The sequence below is a fragment of the Coenobita brevimanus genome, chromosome 94 (assembly GCF_032717465.1).
Source record: "Coenobita brevimanus isolate Jiangsu-jjx chromosome 94, ASM3271746v2, whole genome shotgun sequence".
NCBI lineage: Eukaryota > Metazoa > Arthropoda > Malacostraca > Decapoda > Coenobitidae > Coenobita > Coenobita brevimanus.
The window spans coordinates 4,435,723-4,460,031 of NC_137047.1; the positions used below are offsets into that span (position 1 = coordinate 4,435,723).

At 39.7% G+C, this 24,309-nt stretch overlaps 1 protein-coding gene across 1 annotated transcript in view; it reads left to right on the forward strand.

Annotated features, from left to right (window-relative positions):
- The window catches only part of LOC145412804 (uncharacterized), a 28,631-nt gene extending 11,626 nt beyond the window's left edge, over window positions 1-17,005 (forward strand). The window contains exons 4-5 of the mRNA XM_080282586.1: window positions 12,299-12,444; window positions 16,577-17,005. Of these exons, the coding sequence (XP_080138712.1) occupies window positions 12,299-12,444; window positions 16,577-16,798 (368 nt within the window). The 3' untranslated portion in view covers window positions 16,799-17,005. The remainder of the gene's footprint in view (window positions 1-12,298; window positions 12,445-16,576) is intronic.
- Window positions 17,006-24,309: the final 7,304 nt, after the last annotated feature.

Consider the following 24,309-nt stretch of genomic DNA (forward strand, 5'->3'; position numbering starts at 1 on the left):
GTAAGAGGCTGAAGATGAGGCAGGGGGTGAAGCATCAAAAAAGAAGATGAAATACAGTAATGAAATATAAGTACTGTACAGTGTGAGGCAGAGAAAGAGGTTGAGGATGTAGCACTGAAGAAGAGGACGAAAGGGAGACTGGGGGTGAGTGAGAGACAGAGGCATTGGACGAGGAGGAGGGGGAAGGGACTAAGGATTCTTTCAGAGTTGGTCGTTAATTAGGAACACTTTGCTCGCTTAGCATTTTTTCTTGTTCGCCGTCTAAGTGATGTTTAAGTATGCAGAGGTGGCAGGGCTGAGAGTGAGGGGAAAGAGGGCTAACTAAGGGGAAGACAGAGGGGGAGGTGGTTAATAAGGGACTCCAGGGAAAACGTTAGAAAAAAGGGAGGAGTGGGAAAATGAAAAAAAAACTAAATAAATAAAGGAAGAGAATGAGAATTTGGAATACAAAACACATAGAACTAGAAAAACGGTGATTGAAGAGCACGAAAAGTGGAAGCGAAAAACGATTTAGTGAAGTTTTCACATAGGTGCAGGAAAAGTAGAAGGAAGGAAGGGGATATGAACTAAGATTGGAATGCAGGTGGTAAAGTGAAAGACTACTCCTAGGAGCAGATACAGGAAAAACACCGAAAAGGATGAGAATTGGGATTGAAATAAAATGGTAAGTGAAGTGGTCACAGAAGAGGACAGAAGATTGAGACGAAATGAGACAGTAAGTAGTAAGTGTCAGAAAAAGGACAGCAGAGTAGAGAAGGATGATGTCAGTATAATCGTAAGCCACCGTTCACATCATTACTCCCAAATATACTCTCTTATCGGTACTTCTTTGCCCTTTTCCCATCAGGGGTGGCTCGCTCTTGCGCATTTCCACGTCTCTGCATACCCAGTCTTCTCTTATCTCACTCCACACCATCTCCCCACCTGAATCTTTGTCACTTCTGGACCCTCCCTCCCCATACTGGCTCCCTTCATGGTGTCTTAACCGGTTTCTCTTTGTTCATTCACATTTCATACCTCTATCAGCAGTCTCGTCTTGTTCACCTTCACCGTTATGGGTATATCTCCCCCTTGTTTTTATTGTGGTTGCATTTTGTATATTTTGTCTTTTGTTTGTTTTTTCTTTTCCTCCACTCCCTTTTCTTCCCCCGTTCCTGTAATTACCTTCATTCCCATTTCTTCTCTCATTCCCGTAACTCCATTCCCTTACTCCTAGCTATAGCATCCATCCCTTACTGAGCGAGCACTGTTTTGCGCCTTCATTTCTCTTCCTCTTCCTTTACTTTCTTCTCTCCCTCAGTCTTCGCCGTCCACTTTCTCCCCCCTCTTCCTCACTCACCCGTCCGTCTTTCATATCGCCTCTTATTAACCCCTGTTATTCTATTGATCAAATATCCATCTTAAGCTCCTCATTACTAGCATTGCCACAGTGTAGGAGCGAGTTTACAAGAGCAGAAGGGGACGTCTGAATAAGTGTTTTATGTGACTGAATTATTACTTATCGCAGCTTGTATGTGATTGGTACATGTGTCATTATTTGGCATCCTGATATTTTTTAATGCTTACAGTTCCTGTGAAGTTTGAAACACATATTTCCGGTGTATTTCACGGAAATGAAGCTCAGAATAATTGACTTCATGAAATATTCTTGACTTTTAGCGTATAAATCATTAGAGTGAGGGCAGAATTTAAAAATGAAGTCAAGTGAAAGCGATGAAATTTTCAACCAAAGCCGATACAGCTCCAGACATACCTTGACTTCCACTTGATTTTTTATCTTAGTTATTAGTATGGAAAAAAAAAAAAAAATCAGATTCTTGTGTCTATTCAGTCATATTGTTTCCTCGACTCTTGTTACTGTCAAGCAACAAAAGAATACACTTTGACTTCATTTCACTAATATCATCATGAAACCCTGGTGCTGGTTAAGTTGAAGTCAAGCTGAAATTGACCCTTAAAATTCTCGCAAAAAGACAGCAGCGAAGTATGGCATGTTAAGTTAATCATATACGGAATACGTAGGATCAAAATGGATTCGAGTATCCTGAAGTTAGTCTTTGGAATATATTTAGTTGCTGAGTTAAACTATGCCTTTTGCACAAAGTAATATGAAACGTTCTGAAGGAAAAGCCACAAATGAGTGAAGAAGTGAGGAGGAAAAGACTTTAGGTGTAATACAGCGTGAGAGAGTGTAATGCTAACAAGTTATTGATAAGTAAAGTGAAGGAGGATACTCTGCGCTCTAATAAGAAATAGAACCAGGTTTGAAAGAGCAGCATTTCATCGTCTTTCCCTTCTTGGTGTTTGGTTGACCTCGTAGCGCCGGTCAAAGTTGCCAAGGTGATTCTTTTTTATTAATGCCCTGGTCTTGTTTATACAGTAACGAAACAACGCTTTTCACGCGGCCAATCTGTAGATGATACTGCACTTATTAATACTCAGAATAAAGGAATGAACTGAAAAGAGCCTGTGCCAGTGTGTTAGGATAATGTTACCGTGGTACCGTAGTTGTGAGGTTTCCTAACATCCGCATGCAAATGCACCAGGTGGCGGTGAAAACGGGGGATTTATGTCGAGCTCTTCTGTGTTGGGACATTATTTGTATTTTATTCTTGATTCTAACGGACGATTTTATTCAGCTCAGCAGAACTTTCTAGCAGAAAAGTGGTTCATGAAGGCCTTATCTAACCTCTCCTCTTCAGAAAGTTCATCATAATATAAATAAAAAACATCTGTAGTACCAAGAATATAAGAAAAATTATAAGAGAGCAAGGGTTAGGGTAGTGTAGGTTGTGGTGGGGAGACAGATGCCACAGGTCAGTGGGTAAATGTTGGATGAACCATACATGCTGGAGGAGGCAGCCTCAAACATGGATGAATGCTGTTACAGGCTTGTAAACAGGCCGAGTGATAGTGTCGAGTAGGACTCTGCAGCAGAATCTACCTCAAGAAACAAGGCAACATTGAATTTGAGATGAGGCAAAGCTAGCAGGATCATCAGAAACCTAAGTTTTGCAGTTATTCAGTAGTTCGGCCATGAGGTTGTCTGTACAGTATATATGGCTTTCTCAGATCGTTTATCCTTGCTAACTATATTATGTTCACTGAGTTTCATGCTGTCACGTCACGGAACTCACTACCTACGCGCTTGCCTACGCGTATGAGTATTAAATGGATATATATGTGCATTTGTTTCTGCTTACAGCAAAATTACTAACATAATCTCCCAAATTAATTCCGCCATCCTGGATCAGCCTGCTGTTATAGGCTGCTGTATATGCCTGACTCGACAGTTTATATTTGCTTTATAACAGTTTTTGCTACTGCACTTTTCACTGATGCTCATCAAATACCCTAGCATACAGTGGGTGGAATGTTAGCAGCAAAGGGCGGGGCTGAGCGGGGCGGGGCTGGGTGGCCATATAAGTGACATGCTATACAAAGTGGAGCTATAAGTAGGGAATTAGTGGCAACACCTCGCTAGGTCTTCCGTACGCTACCTACCACGCCGTACACCTTCCTGACTTGAAATTCTCTCTCTCTCCTCTTTCGTTTATTTCAGCAAAATGACTCATTTTCTATCCGATTTCAACCAAACTTGGTTAAAGGATTGAGGGGTCACCCTATGAGTAAACCTATTGTTTTTTTAGAGAAATAGGCCAGAGGTCAAGGTCACATGTTAGGTTAAACATGGACCTAGCAGACTCAGTTTTTAACCCATTTCTACCAAACCTGAGGGAACAGTTGAGGGTAAGACAAGAATGAAGTGATTCAGTTTTGAGAAGTCATTCAAACGTCATGGCAACAGGGCAAGGTCAAAGTTCAACTTATGTATGTGTTTGTTAACAACTCGCACAGTATTGCTCCAATTTGTAACAAACTTGGTGGAAGTATTAAGGGTCAGCCAAGGAATAAGCCCCTTTTTGTTTTTTTTGTTTTTTTTTTTGTTTTTGTTTTTTTTTTTTAGGTCAAAAGTTATGGTCATTGTCTCAGTTCGATTCAAAACAAACTTTGTGGAAGAGTTGAGGATAAGGCAAGAATAAGATTGATTTTTTTTTAAATCATTCCAAGGTCAAGGTCACAGGGGAAGGTCAAAGGTCATGGCCAGTGGGCAAGGTCAACTCAATTGTTATCTAATTTGAACAAAAATTGGTGGAATTATTAAAGAATGAAGTCATTCAAGTTTGAATGTAATCTATCAGAGGTGATGGTCACATAACAGAATCAAAATACTCGGCCCTTGGGCCAGTTGGTGGTCACAGGCGTTGCACTGTCATTGCTTAATATATATATATATATATATATATATTTATATATACCCAGAATCAGTTTTACCATTTATGGAAATTATCACTAAAATGGACACACTGTTTCATTGGATAACTATATACTTGCTTGTGGTTTGTTCGAGTCATGGGTTCAGGGACTCCCTCAAACTCACAGTCATGCTTATCCTCAGACCTCCCTTTGCATCATTTCAGTTTCTTTCAGTGGAGCTCTTTCAAGGAGCACCAATACACTAGTCCTGAATCAGTCTCATCTGTGCATTGATTAAAGGAGTAAGGAAGACCAGCCTTGTCTTGAATCTGTCTCATCTGTCCATTGGTTAAAGGAATAAGGTTTATGTAGGAGGCAGCAGGCACATAAAGGGAGCTTTACTGTATTGTCTATTGAAAACACTTTATTCTTTGGGGTTGCTAATGCCTGGGGAACTTTTGTAGATGGGTTAAGGGCATTGCCAGCATTGCACAGTAAGTAGGAAATTGGAAAACTTGTGGTTGACTACTTTAAAAGTATCAAAGAAAACATTAATGAACATGGATGCCATAATACTTTGTTCCTATCTCCCTTCCTTATCACACCCACTTGCCTGCCATTCTCTCAGAACGTGCCAAGCATCTACGAGTACATGAAGAGCTTAGTGATGATGACTCAGACTGGGAAACCTCCAGCCTTCTCAGTTGGTTCTCACACCTTGGCCAGCACCCTTGAAATCTCACTCATTCCCCAATAACATAGCCTTAGTTTAACACTTTGAATGCAGTGATGTTTATATTAGTTTATTCTTGCCACTTCCAGATGATATTATTCACTTATAAAGAGTCCACTAGTAGTTAAGAGATTGATCAGGGTTTTTTCTACCCCCTCCCCCCCCAGTTCAAATACTGTAATGTCTAGTTAAACCAGATGCAATCAGCTGGAGATTGCAAGAATAAAATTTAAAATGTCACTGGACTCAGAACATTAACAATGTGTGCTATTTAACCAGTCCTAATACTTGTTTATATGTTTGCCATAATTATAATGTTGTTTATACAGGTACTCTGTAAGTATCTGTGGGACTGTTGTGGCTGAGGATTTACATGACAAACCTTGACTAACATTTTATGTTGATAGAGAGTACAGGCAGCCTGTACTTCTTGCAAAGAATGATGACAGGAACACTTGCACCCAACAGTGCACACAGATGAAACTTAGTAGCTTGTGAAGAAAATTAATGTAGGACCAGAGTGCACATAGCATTCTTTCTGTTGGGACTTACAGCATTCAGTACAAAAATTTTACTGACTAGATAATTGTATTGCCTCACATGTAGGATGCAAAGACAGTAGAACATACTTCAAGCATTCTAGTAAAATTACATTTCACATAAAGTTCTTAATAAGAGAAGACATGTTAGATTTAAAAACAGCCATCTCTAGCTATGGGGTACTCATCAGCAGACAGTACTACAGTCATTCCCAAAATCTTTGCTTTGTTTATCTTGATATCACAGTGCCATGATTTGTTTTAATGGAAAAAACTATACCCCTGTGAATGTAATTCTTCCATCTTTGCATGGCGATACTCCCACCAAGGTTTCTAGTGTAATTATTTATTGAATGAATGGAAACAAGCAAGAAAACAAAATACAATGTGCTTACTGCTATTATTACTGGTACTGTATGTGGAGCAGGATGTGATGGGAGGAGAATGAAGAATTACATCACAGTAAACTCTCAGTTATCCGTCATTGCAATATCCGACCCAGTGCAATAACTGGCGCTGCTTGCTCAGCTCTATTAAAGCAATATCCAGCGAAACTGTGCAACATCCAGTGCCATAACTTGACGTAACTGGCAGTTCTATGCAATATCCGGCTCCAAGGTATATCAATCAGCTCGAAAACAGTAGCCAGCGGGTGCTCTATTACTGTATTACTGTATTGTATCATTATTGTATTTTGTGCTTAATTTTCATCGTTTACCCATGGGAAGGTTTTTAGGATTGAGGGTTGAAACAGATGATAACACAGTATCCGGCATGACACCGAATATTAAGCCGATGGGGGGTACTATGCAATATCCAGCATTTAATGTTACTGCACATGTATTCAGCACAAGTCTTGGCTGAATTACGCTGGATAATTGAGAGTTTACTGCACTGTACATTTATAGTGTATTTTGTACATGATTTAAAAGGGCCACCTTCTCATCAGTCTGTCTGGTCTGTTTTTGATCCTGAAGGCAGTTGCTCAATATCTGTATGTAAAAGTATTGAGTTCAAGATCTTACCTTGCCAAGTGTAGGCAATATAAAATACATTATGGAAGACTGCATTGCAGACAATCACCTATGCCAACAACACAACATACACTCTTTGAGAGCTCTGTGGGAAAGCCCGGTCTCGGCCATGGCCTTCCTAAGGGACTCGGGGCTGTTCGGCCAGACTGCCTAGGGAACAACTACTACTACTACTACATTCAGTATACAAACACGCTCGTAATGGGAAAGGAAATGCGTTTTGAACTAAGGACTTGGTGTATTGATATTCCAGATTTGAGAGATATTCCTCGACAAAGTAAGCAGAAACATATTTTGCCGGTTGCAGAAAAACAGTAATTGATTCTGAGTTGTTAGCCATGTTACCTAAGCAGTATGAAATGAACATAGAATATTATTTTTAAAAACTATAATAAAATATTACCTGATTTTCAAGTATGGTTGTGCAATAATGGAATTATTATCCATTCAATTTAAAGGTGTGCAACACTACTTGTACCAAATTTCTTGAAATACTGAACTTCCTGATAGTGTGTTCACCATTTGCCTGATAGTACAGTACAGTACTTTACTTTTTTTTTGGGGGGAGGGTTGGTGGGGGTGGGGGGCTTTATGCTTATTTTTCATTACCATCATTATCAGTTCTTACTTTTTCTATTAAAATTTTCATAACAAGTGACACTGAATCTCAGAAGGCAGAGCACTAGATTAATGAGGTGTATGGCAGGTTAGACCCTTCACTCTGATGATGCATCCTTTAATTTCATTCATGCTGACTTTGGACTGATATTTGCTAAGGCAAGACTTCTCAAACTGGAGGGGCTGAATGCAGGCTTCATTAATGCATTTATTTTAATAAAACCATTCGGAATCATCAAGAATAAACCATTAAAATACAGTATTTCGTCTGATTCTAGGGGTTAAACATATCATAACATAACAACAACACATAGAAATGATGCCATGCTTTATCTCAAGGAATCCCCATATTGAGGTTAGCCATGGTACAGCTGATGGTTTCTGTGGACAGGAAGCTGAACTAAGTGCCAAAACCAGCTATTTATTTCCCAACAGTTGCTGGAAGGTTGAGAAACTTGAGATGTGTAATATGTAACACTGTGAGACTCAGCTTATACTTTGACATGGACTCAAGGGGTTAAAGGTTATGTAGGAATATTAATCAGTCTATGACTTATCCATCTCACCTTGGACAGCTTCTGTGAAACATTGTGGATATGATTATAGCTGATATTTTTAGCCCTTTCGGCCCAGGGATGTAGTACTTATTTTCATATTCATGCCACCTATTGTTAATGTCATTCAGCTTAGGAGAGACTTTTTGAACCAGAGGTACAGTATTATTGATGCCATTGCTACGAGGGGTCTCCCCAAAGTTGACTAAAATCATCAGATTGAATGGTAAAAATCTATAACCATTAACCCTCTCATGTCAGGACAACTTTTGTGCTTTATTCCAGCTGATAGCAGACTTTCATTCAGTTGAGAGTGAATGTAGGAGCCCGAGAGTGTTACTACTTTCACCTTTAATTGTTTCAATTCCATGATTTATTACTGTATATTGATTGTTCATGCTGCCTTCCAATAGTTTCATTAAAGTTAGGGAACATGCCTTGCAGTTAATTGGTTGATGGATGCGGGGTTTAAAATAACTTTGTTTTAGAAAATCTCTCTTCAGTTGAGAAAAATATTCTGGCGGTAGCAGTGATAGAATATAGAATACATTAGTGGATTGACGAGCATAACTTTTTCATGATCAGGACACCTATAGTATCCTGTTCAGACAAATCCCAGATGATTTCATTCAGCTGAAAGTGAGTCACAGGAACCTGAACAGTTAATCAACCTCACATTGAGTACTCTGGATATAGTGAAAGTTGAGTGCAGTGTAACAGAAGTACAGTAACTTGATACTTGCTGAAAGAGCTGGTAATGGTGATGGAGGTTAAGTTGTAATGAATCAGTAGGTTATGTGTAACCTAATGCTTCAATAATACTGTATTATGATGTGTGATAATTTTAGTTTCCACTTTTAATGTTGACAAAAGTCATGTTGGTAGAAGTCATAGACTATTTGCTTACCATAATTTGAAGCATGTTTGTCCATGTTCAAACTCATAATATTGTATTTGGCACAAAAACTCGAAGTACTGTAGGTGGCTCCCCGTCCTTGCTGGAGGCTGCTAAATTACATACAGGATTTACACATAATTTTTATTCTCAAACAAATCTGTTAAGAAGCAACATGCATTTACCACTTATCCATATCCTGCAGTATAAATTATCATAATTCTTATGTACCTAAGCAAAAAGTACTTTATTGCATTGGAATTTTACAAAGCCACCTAATAACCATGATTTATATAATATGTTGCATATGGCAGTCACACGCATCCATTGCAGGTGTTTCTGTCACTTACAGTGACAGCACATGCAAAGCCACAGGGCAAAAAGAGGATTGGTGAAACTAAAAATATTGCTTGAATGTGAAGAAAAATTGTAGCTGTGTACCACAGAAACCATCTTCGGTAAATCTGATTCATGCTTAGTGCTGCCAGTTAAATGTGTTTGATGACTTAGTTTGTAATCAGCATGACCTGTAGCCTGTCAGTTGCAGTCATCCCTCTGAGCTGTTTGTGGCATCATTTTGACTGACAGACATGCTCATCACTTGTCATTGTGACAAACATATGTAACTCAGTTTTGTAATTAAAGACTACTAGGAGGACAATGCAAAATTTGAATAATTTTTACTTTATGGCTCTACACAAAGCTTTGATAATTTATCTCACAAAAGACAGATACTAATTGTTGTTCCTGTTGGTGATCAACCCTAGTCTGGCTGAGCAAACCCACCAGCCGTTGTCAAGCAACCACTTCTGCAGGGGTGTTCTGCATAGTGAACTGATGTCCCCTTGTGGCATACAGTGCTCCGCAATAGCAAGGCGTGGGGAATTGTGTGGAAGTTTGGTTCCTCAGTGGATACTGCATTTACGTCTCTCCTCCCAGTTAACAGGGACACCACAGTTGGTTCTACATCACCCCATAATTTGGTTATATGGCTACCCCCCAGCATTGTAAATGATTTCCTGTGTTACAGGAAATCATTGGGCTTGTCACTCCATGTCAAGACACTTGAAGTGGAAAGAAGGGTAATAAAAAATGGCAGGAGGGAAAAGGAGAAGTTGGAAGAGAGGAGGGTAAACTTAGAAATAGAATGAGATAGGGGAAGAAAGAACTAGGCAGCACTACATCAAGTGAGGGGATGATGGTCACCACAACCTACCACTAACATATAGTGGTAAATGGCAATTGTACTGATTTTTTAACAATTTTATATGAGAATGAAACCACTCAGACTATTTGTGTACACCCTGTAGATGTGCACTGTAATTTTTTGTGGCCCTACCCTGATATAAAGCATGAACCCAGTAGACTGCAGGCCAGGCAGTTGAACTGTGTAGTTTTATCGATATCATGATATGAAGGCGTTTGATGACACATGTTTAAGTGTGAAATTTGTGAACATTTTAGGTGGCAGTTTAGATACTTGTGAGGAAGCGTGGAGATATAAGACTTTAAATGCTTCAGAAAGAACACTGTGTATAAGACAAAGCTTATTTTAATTAAGTGATTTGTCATGGACTTTATGCCACAGTGGAAAATTGTAGTTTAATATTGCCTCACACAAATATTTTCTGAAGTGTTAATTTTGCCGTATGCCTCGCAATACAAGTGACACATATGCAAGCAGTGTCATATCTCTTACACAGAAGGAACGTGATTGGGCTTATGACTTCCATCTCTTGTGATTCAAGTCTCTAAAGGTATTAGAGTGCCACCTTTTGTTATCTTCCACTCCATATATGAATTAGAAAATGTTACAACAGTAATGGTGACTGACATCGATAAATCCAGTACCTAATCTGTTTCATTTTACCCATCTGCCAAGTTAGTTGTTGTGGTTCAACAGTAACTAATTGTATTAACAAGCTTTATTCTTATCATTTTGGCTTGCATTGTCCCTGTCCCTTACTAATAATGCTGGCAGGCAATATCCCTGTGCTTTACTGATATTTCTGGCTAGTGTTATCTCAGTTCCATGCATACATTTCTGGCTAGCATTATCCCTCTCTTCACTAACATTTCTGGCTAGAATTGTCCTTGTCCCTTTCTTTGTGGTACCTCATCTGTGGCTTTGAAATTGGTCTTTTCCATAACAAACCTCCTTGGGCTGTATCCTCCCACCTTTTCCATCTCTGTGACTGCCTGCTAGAGCAACACCGCCATCGCAATCGTCGCCATCACAATAAACAGCGGAAGTCGGGTCGGGGTCATGGGTCACGACGACACAGTTTTGGCGAGGCTGTGGCAGCAGTCATCTTCAGACAGGTAGCTAGCTGGATCAGGAAGAAATGGACATCAGGATGTTTTGTTGCCTTGAGTTGGTTTTGCCTCAGCCTTTTCTTGAATCATGATTTTTTTATTATTTTCCAGCCAGTGGTGTGGTTTAAGCAAGTGTTATTTTTTTACAGGATTCTTTATTCTGATATACTACTCTGTGGATTCTAGTTTTTTGTTTTATATATTGCACTGTAAGTTTTTTTGCATGAATTTTGATGTTGATTTTTATTGGGTTGCATCATTGGTGGTGGCATTAACCTTAGACCTTTGTTTAACCCTTGCTGAGCTGCAGACCTCATTTGAGAGCCACAGTGAAGATCTGCTCAGGTCAAGCTTCAAGTCTCAGATGAGGTGCGGTTTTCATTTGTTTTAAAACGGTGATTCAGGGGAAGTAAATTACCCTTCAAAGAATCAGCAAGCAGGGGCTAATATATACCAGGTGTTACTGTCATTTTGAGTTTATTCTCTGAAGGCAAGTGTACAATGCAAATCTGTACTGTACAGTATTGTTGTTTTCCCATTCACATTTTCTGTTCCCATTTTGTTTTCCCATTCTTAAGGTCCTGTTCTCACATAACAAGGTGTTTGATGTGAAGCTTTCTGCATGGTGCTACATTTACATTATGCATCAAACTGTGAATACAGTACTGTGTAAGGTTTACAGTCATCAACTTGTACTGACTGGCAGAAGCTGGTAGAAACTACTTACATCACAGAGTCCATTACTTAATTTTTGTAAGTGGATAGTAATATTAAGGAAAATCATAGGACATTGTGTGTACTTGATATCCTTTGGCATGATTATGTTATTGTTTTGTGAGTTTTTTTATTTACTTGATATCCTTTGGCATGATTGTGTTATTGTTTCAGTACTTTTTTTTTTTTTAATTACACGAAGTAGTTTATTGTAGTATGTCGTTCCCATTGTAAATACCTGTATTTTTATGTGCTGCACTTCAACGAGTTATATGTCACACAAACTTTGACTACTGTTATACATAAGGATGCTTGGTGTGTGCCAGAAGAAGTTATAAAAACAGCATCTTTATGGTTTACATATATTTTGTAGGTAATGTTGATCGGCGGTATGATACAGTAATGACGGTCTTTGACAAAAATCATCCAGAAACAACCATTATGATGTGTAGTAACTATTTGAGATTAATTTACAACTTACATATTCGATCCCAGACTCAGACATAAGTCAAGAGATATAATATGAAGTCTGTGGGCCATTTATCAGGAGAAGCTTGTTCATGAAAACTCATCTTCAGAACTCAGTGACTATATCATTTGTACAAGTGATTATATCAGTTGTTCCGACCTACCCACAGTAAAAGAGGCGGCGGGATTCCTGCGCATCGGGTCACTGAATGTCAAGGTGCGGAAGACAACAGAGGCCTTTAACAGTCTCCTCTCCAGAGATGTTGAGGCCAAGTTGTCTCGAGCCTGGGGATCTACTGATTCACTCCCAGATGCGGTAAGGCAGTCTGATTATTGTGAAACCATAGAACATAAATTGTGATGAAGGTTATGTGATTCTTAAGGATTACTCAAAAGGAGGAAGAGATTGGCTTACCAGGTGTAAAGGAGTTGAAAAAGAATGTTGAGTATTAGAGTGTACATTCTGTGATTTCATATTTAGATATGAAAGCATTTTTAATTGTCTGGCCAAAAAATTATTTTATTCTTTAGCTAGGACTGTGTGTTCATTTTTTTAATCACTGAACGAGGAGAATGGTAGGAGCCTACTGTATAAATTATTTTCCCCGTAATTAGCTATTTTAGCATACTCAACTAAATGTTAAAAAAACTGCAGCATCTGTTCCCAGGTAAATGAAGTACAGTACCAGTAATGTTCTGTAGATAAGACATACCAGTATGTTATTTTTCCCTTGGTGATGATGGCCTCCATCAGATTTTGAATCAGTAGCTATTAACTATGATATGCAAGTGCTAACAAAAAACCTGTATATGATGTGGGGGCATTCACCATCCACTCACTTGATGTAGTGCTGCTCTCAGGTGTCTGCCCTTTCCTCTCCTCCATCCTTCTTTCCATCCATCCTCTTCTGTCTTTTTTTCCTTCGTTCTTTCCTCTTTCTTTTGCCCACGGGTGACTTTACACTCCCTCTTGTGTCTTTCTTTCCTTCATTCTTTCCTCTTCCTTCTGCCTGTGGGTGACTCTACACTGAGTGACAAGCCAAATGGTTTCCTGTACACCAGGAAACCATTTACTACACTGGGTGGTAACCATATAACCAAATTTTGGCGCCTGGTGGTTTAGTGGATAATAACGGTGCTCCAGTCGTATTGAGCTGGTGAAGATTTATATCCAAGGGGTGGCTGGGGTTTATTGCTCACATAATGCCACTCAGGGATGAGTGAGGCTGGTCACTCACATCTTAAATGCCATGACCAACTTGCCTAACCCCAGGCTTCTACACTCCTCATGGGGCAACATGGGATTGGATGATGGATGGATGGATGATGTCAGACAAAGTGTACCCACCCATCTCTCAGACAGCAGTACTGGGATAACAGTAGACACCCTGCTTGCATGGATTGTCCTTATATAGCTGGAAAAATAATTGTTCCCAAGAACATCTATTATGTGGAAAAAGTACAGGTATATCATTTGCATGGTCCATATTGGATTGAACCAAGTCCCATGTTTCCCTGGGCTGTAGAACATCACAGATGCCATGATACTCCCAGAATCCTCCATGTGTCTTTCTTCCTTGACATGGGGGAGCATGTACAGTGACACCCATTGCAACAGTAGACCTAGAAAGTGATGCACACCACCTGTTAACATTGTTGATGCAGTGTAATCCCATACTGCCCTCTGTAAACTTGTTATCCAGTATGGCTTCACCTGGCAGTCAAAAGCACAAGCCCCCATCCTTAGGAGCCAAAAAAGGAAATGCAGCATTGCTCAGACAATCTTGAAAGAGTGCATGATGTAGCAGAGACTTGTGACGTGGGTGATTCCATAGTTAGAGCAATGCAAAAGAATTGAGAAATACATTAAAGTTAGGAACCTCAGATGTCAGTGAAATGCAGTTGATGGTGGTTAATCCTGTGTCAGTTAAAACTGACAAGATTTTGATAAAGTTCTGTGTGTCTTTGGGCAGAAATAGTTAAATATACCACCTGATAGCAATACCCTTAAGACAGAGACCAAGGAAATATGTCATAATGATGCAAATGATGGTGGATAATCATTTGTCAGTTAAGGCTGACAAGATTTTGACAAGATACTATATGTCTGTGCAACAAGATTTTGATAAGATACTGTATGTCTGTGGGCAGAAATTGTTAAATATACCACTTGGTAGCAATACCCTTAAGGCAAAGGCCAATGATATATGTCATAGTGATGCAGATGATGGTGGATAATCCTGTGTCAGTTAAGACTGACAAGATTTTGATAAGATACTTTATGTCTATGGGCAGAAAGAGTTGAATATACAGTACCACTAGATAGCAATACCCTTAAGACAGAAGCCCAGGAAATAAGTGTCATAGTGATGCATGTGATGCAAGTTGAAAATCTTCCTTTTGCATTTGGTGCAATTAAGGGGTGGTACCAGAAGTTTGTGCAATGTCACAAGTTCCAATATTGCAGGCATAGAGGTGAAACTGGTAGTACAGACATGGCAACAGCAGAGTCCTTTCCTCCCAAGCTTCATTGGATTATAGATGAAGGGGTTTGTTAGCTGTACCTGGCATTTAACATGGACAAAATGGGATTATTTTGGAAATAGCTCCCATCATCTTCATTGCTGATTCTGGTGGAAAGGACTGCTGCAGGGTTTAAGGCAAGTAAGGAATGCCTAAGCCTAGTCTTAATAGTAAATGCTGTAGGTGAGTGTAAGGTGAGATCACTCATTATTCATTATTATACCCAGATCAGGTCACTACCAGGAGTAAGTTTTGAGTTTGTGGGTGTCCACTGGCAACAATGTGAAAGGGTGGGCTCCCAGATAACTGCTGGGAGTGAGTTTTGAGTGTGTGGGTATCCACTAGCCACAGTGTGAAAGAGAGGTTTACAGTAACTCTAGTGAAAGAGTGCATTGACAATGCTGGTGCTGACAGGAAAGATCCTGATTAACATGAAGTTACTGTTCAAGATCCTTCTGTTGATGGATAATGACCCATACCATCCCCCCTACCTCATTAGCCTGCACTATGTTGTAGGAGTGGTGTTCCTGCAACCAAACCCCACCTCCAAGATCCAGTCCCTTATCCAGGTCATTTTGTGCATTAAGAGGTGATATCTGCAACTTACCTGCAAGCAGATGCAGTAGGCAACACAAAGAGGGAGAGACTTAGAGGAATGCCAGGAAGGGGTGTTAAAGGTGAACTTTTAGACTGTGGAAGTGTAATATCAGTGGAAAACACCTGCTTAGTCTTTAAGTAAATTTTGGAAGAATTGCACTTTAGAAATGCAGTTTACCACATCATGAAGGCATGGGAAAAAATCTTACCAGATGTGATAAAACTCAGCTGGAAGACAAAGGCCTGGGAAGAAATGTGAGTAGCACATCATGAAGGCCTGGGAGAAAGCCATACCAGAACAGATAAAACTCAGTTGGAGGAAGAATGCCTGGGAAAAGTCATACCAGAACTGATAAAACTGAGCTGCAAGAAGAATGCCTGGGAAAAAGCCTCACCAGAGGTGATATGGTTGGAGGAAGGTGCTGCTGCATGTGTATCCATCATTGTCACCACAGCCAGTCTTTGATGCCCAGTCTGCTGCAGCTGAAACAGCCTGCTGCATCCCAGGGGAAGGATTCACTGAAATTGTATGGGAGAGAATGCTTGAGCTGCTAGAGGAGACCACAAAATTACTGTTGTAAGTTATCATTGCCCAAGTTGAAGAGGAGTAAGCAGCAGAGCTGACAGCATAGGCGCAACATTCTGCAAAGCAGGCAGAGGGAGTCTGCGTCCCAACCACAGGAGCCATCCTGCCAGTTACTGTGCACCATTTTGCATCAGACAGACAAGATTAAGGATGAGCTGCTGAATGTCTTTGACCTGCTTCGGAGTCAGGTGTCCAGACTGATAACATCTTGCACCCATTGAAGTGGGCAGTGTAAAGATATCAACATTTTGCCGTTAGTTTGTAACAGGTAGTTAAATGTAAGTACACCTCAAAATGAAAATGCCATAATTGTGGTGTAACTAATACTCTACCATGCTGTACATACTGTAAATGTATGCAAAATAAAAAAGTAGGGATGAGGCTACATGTACTTTCACTGTCTTAGCCATTTTCCTCTGGTTTCAACACTGCATATCCCTACATCTTCATACTGTTCATAAAAAGGTCTATCTATCTATCTATTGCCAGACGCCTCAATCCCGTTTGGGGTGGCCACAAACAAATCGCCTCCACGTCGTCCTGTCCCCCGCCATTTCACTGCCCTGCTCCCAACTCACACCCCTCTCTCTCATATACCTCTCCACCTCATCCCTCCATCTCATCCTCTGCCTCCCCCTCCCTCTTCCCCCCTCATGAAAAGGTATTTTTTATATTTGCAAAAATGATTTAACAAACCTGTATGGTCAGTGATAAACATCATTAGTTTACTCTTGCATTTCAGGACAAAGAATCAAAATCCATGCCGCCCCCAAAGTTTGGCCCCATCAAAAAGAGGAGAACCAAGAAGGAGCGTGACTTTGCCCCAGCCCGCCCTCTGTCAGCCCTTCCTGCCCTTGCTCCACAAGATGATACTCCAGCCCAAAGTCCCTGCATGCCCACCACTCCCACAGCTAATGACTCAGACTCAGATTCTGCATATGGATTTGGATCTGAGTGGCATTAATAATTTTGTGTATTGAACCTATATCTGAAAGATTAGTGAAAGAATGTATGGGCCATTTCTCTGGGCAGTCTGTTGATATATCTGCTACATTTGTGCTTTCCTGTTCCTACATCTAGTACTGTTCCAAGTTATATATTGATGGACAGTAACATTAGGATGGTGCTCTATGTCCAGTAATTCTTAAAGTATGGTATGCATGAATGTAAGTTCTTGATTTTTTTTTTTTTTTTTCTTTTTTTTTTTTTTTAATACAGAATATGCTTACAAAAATTTAACTACCTAACTGTCATTGTAGTTGCATATAAAGATCTTTTCAACCAAATAGAATTATCTGTAGACCTTCTAAGGCAGTCAGAGCCAAAGTTAGAATATCCAAGTTCTACACTGGCGTGGATCAAGGAAAGGAGAGGATAGATGATCTGTAGTTTTCTTAATGATAGGTACCGAGTAATGCTTTGTGCTGGTAAAGTTTTTGTTAATACTGTATTTTATTACTTTCGGTGGTTGAACAGTGGAAAAACTTGACATGATGGTGCACCTCACATATCTGTAGATAGCAGTGCTAAATGCTGTACACTTGCAGCTTTAGCATTCAGGAGTAAGTTTCTTAAGATTTTTTTGTATTGTACATCGTACAGTGGGTCCTCGATAAACAAAAGGAATAGGACCCAAAAAAATGTTCGTAATTTGAAATTTCATATATCGGAATAATTTTCGCCATTGAAATATACATAGAAATGGGGGATGCGTCCCAGGATCCCCTCGGACCCCCACCTAAACTTTACCCCCCCTATTTTGAAGTAAATAATACCTGTAGATGTAAAGAACGTGGTGGCCATTTTCTTGTACATCTCCTTTTTCTTGGTCACACTCCCAACGGTGGAAGCTGCAAGGCCTAAAGCAAGTCCAATCTCCAAGACTCCCTGCCCCTCCTCGTGGCATCTTGTAAGTTCCAATATCCTCTCCAGAGTTAGAGTACGGTGCTGTTGCTTCTTTACAGCGGGCTCCCTGATGCTGGAGATTATGCAGGGCGCTTGGGAGGCATGTCTAAACAGTACAAAAAGGTGTAGAGCTGCGAAAATATCCTCACGTACAGCGAAGCTGCGAGGAGCGACGTGGACTCGGTCCTGGGACAATTCGCCATGAAGTCAATTTGCCATCAAAACATGAACGATTCCCTGTCAGGACAATTCGCATCCAAGACGATACCCTGTCATTCTATAAATATACTTAATATAAATTGATTACTACTATAATAATTAATTTTGGGGGGAACCATCAAGGATTATGTTCATTCAACAGCATAAGCTTTGGATATTATTTATAATTTGCACTTGTAGTTAATGATTAACTTGCTTCTGCCTCGCTGTAGTCGACTTTGAATTATAATCTGGCATCTCCCATAGCTGTTTTCAGTAGTTTTTATTGTAAGTTTTGGATGCAGTAGGTTGAGATTGATTGATTAGCTGAGAATATAGACGTACTATGAAGATTATTCGTATAATTTTAGAGTGTGTCAATTGTTCACATGAGGTTATTAGGCATTTATATAAATGCCAATGTGTCATATGTAGCCTTATGTTAAACGATGAAGTGAAACATCGTACGTTACCTGATTCACGTTTCAGTATACAGTATTTATATTTTTTTCTGTTAATACCAACTACTTGATTCCATATATTACATTTATTATAAAAAGAATAAACCACCATCACCTTTATAACTCTTGTAACTAGAAAACTAACTTGCTAAATAAATTTATTTGTAAATAAATGACGGGGAATCATCCTGATGGCAAATAGTCATGTTATTGTTGTGATGGCAAACTGACATGATGGTGAATTGTCCTGAAACCGTGGACTCAACTGAGAAGCGCGCAAAAAACTGTTTACCAGAGAGGGGTTAGTTCGTTTCCTCGCAGCAATTGAGCACCCATTTTGAATTTTTCATATGTCCTTTCATATCGCTTTTCATATCATTGAGACAGATACCTTCATACGTGGAATTTGTCCTATTGAAAATTTGTACTTTGGGTTTTCGTTTATCAAGGACTCACTGTACTGTCTGTTTTATAATACTGTATTAGACTTAGTAATTAAATGTACAATTAACGAAAGGGTGCATGGCAGTTTGCATGTTTTTATTACTGAGAACTTAATGTCTTGGAGATCTGACATGTTAGTTATTTTATAAAGTTTTGTATTTATAGTTACTCATTTTCACAAATAGATGTAATTTCTAAGTGTTATATATTGTGTACTTAAAATATATTATAGATTTATGTCATGCTAAATAAATTAATTGTTTGTATAGTAAAACTATTTATTTAGAAAAAACAAATATGGTATTTTTCTAATTTATGTAAGTGTTAAATTAGATTTTTATAAAACAGTGTTAGTACATATGCTAATGTAAACATCTATCAGTAGACAGTAGTGATTATTTGTTAGTACAATAATGTTGCAAACTTTTCCAATGAAATTTATCTTCTGTGATAGTGTTCAGTGCTCAAGCCATGCTAAATACCGTATTGCAGCAAATTTATCAACACTATTCAAAACTTGTTTTCCACCAATAGGTGCATTTGCTGTACTTCATACTTCTGTGGTAGGTGGTGGTGACCATCATCCACTCACTCGATGTAGTGCTGCCTACTTTTTCCTTCATCTTTACCAGTCTTTTTCTGTGTCTGTCCTTCTCTCATCCTATTTCCCCCATCTTTCCGGTCATTTTTTTATTCTCCGTCTTTCCTTTTCAGGTGGATTTACATTGAGTGACAAGACTAATGGTTTCCTGTAAGCCAGGAAACCATTTACAATGCTGGGTGGTAACCACATAACCAACCCACACGTATTCCCATCACGTCATCGTGGGGGTTGGCGGAGGGTTAATGTCCCTTTCCGTAAAACAAATAACTCATAGAGTAATGGCCACCCTTTACAGGATTGTGGCATCTGGCTCTAGATAGACATACTTCAGTCCATGTATGTAACATTAACCTGTTCAAAATAACCATTCCTTAGTTTACAGAGCGTTGTACATGAGCATCATTAAATATCATATTGCAGCTTGCTTAAATAATGTATTTAGCCTAGGTTCAGTACTACATTCAAAGGTGCTCAACTTCTGTAATTTTATTCACCCATGTAATTGGATACAGCAATATTGGCCATGCCTAAATTGTATGTCTTCCCTAGGGAGATAGCTGAACCACCAGAAGGGACAGTATGGTACATATTTGAACTTGAGAAAGCATGTTAAATAATACCTTTGAGTCTAAACATTGTATTGATATTAATTACTCTCCACAACTGAGGAGTTGCTATATTCTGCTGTCTTCACAGTGTACTTTAATTAAATTTAATCCAGAATCGTCTTGGTACAGTATACCTAAAAAGTATCAGACCCTGGAGTAGGGAGTCATTAACCCAATAATCTGTCTACTGTACTCATTTGAACAGTAAGGGGAAGCCAGGAGGCAGTGAGGAAAAGATGCTGCATTCAGTTAGGTAGCTACTTGTTCTTGAGGTGTGTTAGCAGCTCTGTTATTTAAAAAAAAGAAAAAAAAATGGTTTTGTTGTAGGAAAACTACTAGTTGGTGCTCAACACCTCTGTAGGAGAGTCAAAATGCTTGGGGTTTTCCTTTGAGGAGGCAGAGTGTCATAGGTAGTGGGAGGCAAGTTGTTCTCCCATAAAGAATTTTGGGAGAAAATTATTATATATGTATTGCAATTTCGTCATGAGAAAGAGAGAGAGGGAGAGTGCACATTTGGATGTTTGTACAGAATCCCATCAAGATGTGAAACCTGTAAATGACTCTCTTTCTACCTTTTCTTCCATTTTGATCTCTTCCTTTCCCTTAGGTAATATTTCATGCATAGTTCTCAAGGTATTGTTGATTATTACCTTGTATTTTTGAAGAATAGTGAAAGCAGGAAAGCTCAGGTTTCGTGCTTTAATAGGAACAAAATAGAGGCAGAGTAGTGCAGTGGTAAGACATTAGAGTAAAGGCAGGGAAGTGAGCTTATGCAAGGGAAGTGCAGTGAAAGCATGGAAGCAGTGAAGATAAGAAAATACCCAAGCATGGAAGATAGCGTAACATGAGGAAAGAACTTTTGAGCACAGTGAATATATGGATGTACAGTGAAGGTATATATTACAGAGATTAGAAACAGTCATAATGAAACTGTGGAATACAAAGTGAGGAGGGGCATTAAGATCAGTGATACACACTAAAAGAAACAAACTATAGAACAAGAAAGGTAGGACCTCAAAATCTCGATCTGTTACCAAGGTTTAAGAGAAATAGCATTCTTTGAGAAATGATGCCTTATAATGATGTGAAGAAAGTGAAGTCCTAACTATAGACAAAAATAATAGTCTGTAAATGAATATGATACTGGTATTAATACTAATCTGTGAACTGTAATTTGCGAACTCAGTGACTGCACTTTTATAAATGCCATTCATATTTCAAGCAAAATATTGGATGTGCCTTGGTGAGGGTGTAGCAGTTCCAGCAGCAGGTTTGTGCTTCTTGATTCTCCTTCATTGAAGTTTTTATGATGCATTGCTGCAACCAGTACACCAGTCCTGTATGAGACAGCCCTAGCATGTATTCAGTATGGATGTTGGGTGTTAGAACCAAAGTGGTGACATGTGGAGGTGTAGGAGGACTACTGGGCCCCAAGAGGACTACTGGGACTTAGGAATAGGCCCTGAAGCCTTTGCCTAGAGTCAGACACTTAAAAAAAAAAAAAAAATCACCTTGATGTTATTTACTACCCATCCATCCATCATTCAATCCCATGCCACCCCAAGAGGACCATAGGTGCCCGGGGCTAGGCAAGTTGATCCTGACATTTAAGATGAGAGTGACCAGCCTCAGTCATCCTTGAGTGGCATTATGTAAGCAATGAACCCCAACTACCCCTTGGATATAAACCTACAAGGGTCCAACCCGATTGGAGCGCCTTAATTACCCACTAAACCACTAGGTGCGATGGTTTAGTTATATGGTTACCACCCAGCATAATAAATGATTTCCTGGTGTACAGGGGACCATTTGACTTGTCATTAGTGTAGAGTCACCCATAGGCAGAAGGAACAGGAAGAGTGAAGGAAAGAAAGACAGAAGAGGGAGTGTAAAGTCACCTGTAGGCAGAAGAAAAAGGAAAGAATGAAGGAAAGGAAGGCAGAAGAGGAAGGAAAGAAGAGAGGAAAAGGCAGACACCCAAAGCAGCACTACATCGAGTGAGTGGATAAAAAATAGCGTAGGCAAAATATTGCTAGGATTGGAGATTCAGAATATGGATATTATTTAAGCATTAACTCATGAAATCATAAGGTCAAAATGGCAGTACTCAAGTAAGGAACTGTTAGTCAAAGGTAATTAGCTAACACTCAAGGTCAAGCAGCTAGCACTTAGTATCAAATTCTGAAGGCAAGCACTTGGATTGATTAAGCAACAGACAACCAAAACAACTTAGCAAGGATGGAAATTGCTAGTGATTTTACCAGTTCCTGGAGGTTCACAAAAAGAATGTTAGGGATGTATTTGGGCCATTGCCTCACCACCACTACCTCCAGAAAAAAAAATTCCTAGAATCACTACTGAGCAGGCACACATCTTGCACTAAATACCTGCACCATGAAGTTGGGGTAACACTGATTATATTAAGCCTTGGAGCCTGCGACTGACATGTTTAACATTTGTTCAAGGACATCTTTTGCCAGAGATCAAAGACTGCAGAGCATGTTTGCCAGACCAGCACCAAGACATCTAGATGTTCTCAGGGAATGCTGACCAACACTGTACAGAAAAAGCGTGTGATTCTGAGATGATTTGGTAATGGTGATACGTGTCCGTAATTTAAATTTAATGGATTGCTTGGTGCATTTATCATACCAGAGGTTTGTGTTCATGTGTGAGAAGGGCACATTTCCAACAACCTATTCATCCCTGGGATACAAGAGACAACCAGAGAGGTTGCAGTATACTCATATGTCACCTCTGACACACTGAAGAAGGGCAGAGAACTTTGACCTTTCATAGTGGGTGTGCCAGGCAATCACTGATTTACTGTCCATGATGAACCAGTGCATACTGTAGGTCTCGTGGGTCAAACTCCACATCAAAAAAGAACTTTGCCTTAGAGTTCCTGCCAGGACAGAAAGTGGAGCATCCCCACAGCAACCTAGCTGCACCAGGGAGTGCAGAGCAAGTCATCCTTTGTGAGCAGTTTTATCAGGTTTTCTTGATGGGATGTGCAGGAGTGTGAGTTGGGAGCAGGGCAATGAAATGACAGGGGACAGGGTGACGTGGAGGTGATTTGTTTGTGGCCACCCTGTACGGGATTAAGGCGTCTGGCAATAGATAGATAGATAGATATCTTGTAGGGACTCATGATGTGCTTTCTGAAGCTAAGCAGCAGTCAAAGTTGCCTGTTTTGCCATCTCTCACCATGTGAGTAACATGACGTAGTTGTCTGTTATTCACATGGGTTTTGTCAGCCTTCCAAACCTGATTGTTAATACATCATCTGTAGCAGTAAAAACATGCTTGCTGGTGGATCATGATCTACCTGTGTCTCAAGCTGTCTTAGTTGTATCTACATTTTAATCAGTCTGTACAATAATCTGAGCCTTTTCCCTTGATATTTCCTTTCCCACCATCTTAGAGAATCTATAGCAACTGGAACAGAGAGCAAGGTACATATAATGAAGTCTTAGAGTCCAGGAGCTGGAAAACTTTGCACTCTGCCTACATCGGTCTGAGGGACCCTTCCTTCCCTCCAACTCATTCCACCATCACTCGTATACCTCTCCGACTCATCCTTAGTCTCCCCTTTTCACCTCACTCACATAAACTTTCCAAGTCATTCCCTCATTCTCCATTCTCTCCACATGGCCAAACCATTTCAAGGTACTTTTCATACTACTTGGTTGCCCTGTTTGTTTTTTTAAAGAGATTTGCAACCCATATCGTGTTTGGTCATGGAAAAAAGTACAGCTGATAATTCACTTCTTGTCTTGTCCCCTGCTAGTTAATATTTTTATAGCTGAGGGAGATACTGTTTCTCTGCTCATAGATATTTCTCTTTGATATGATATATCAGGGAGGAAAGTGAGACATGCTTTAGGTGTGAAGTAGACCCAGTGGAATGGTAGGGAAACTTTTCTCCCCTAATACTCGTGTATATCTCCATATGTACCTCATCAGTCATTACTTTCTAACCATCCTCACCGTTCATACTCTATCCTTTTCTCAAACTCTCTCATATATACCCTTTTTACCACCTTACGTAATTTCTGTCTCTGTAACCAGACCATCTATGCTGACTGTGTGCTGCCTTTCGATCAGAAGAAATCATTATTTCACATGTCCTGAATTGCTAATTTTTTTAAACCATTCATCCAATACAACCAACATACATATTGTAGCAGCATAATTTCTATTGCTTTTGGTTCTGATTCTGAATATGCTTGGCATTTCAGAGTCTCATCCATAC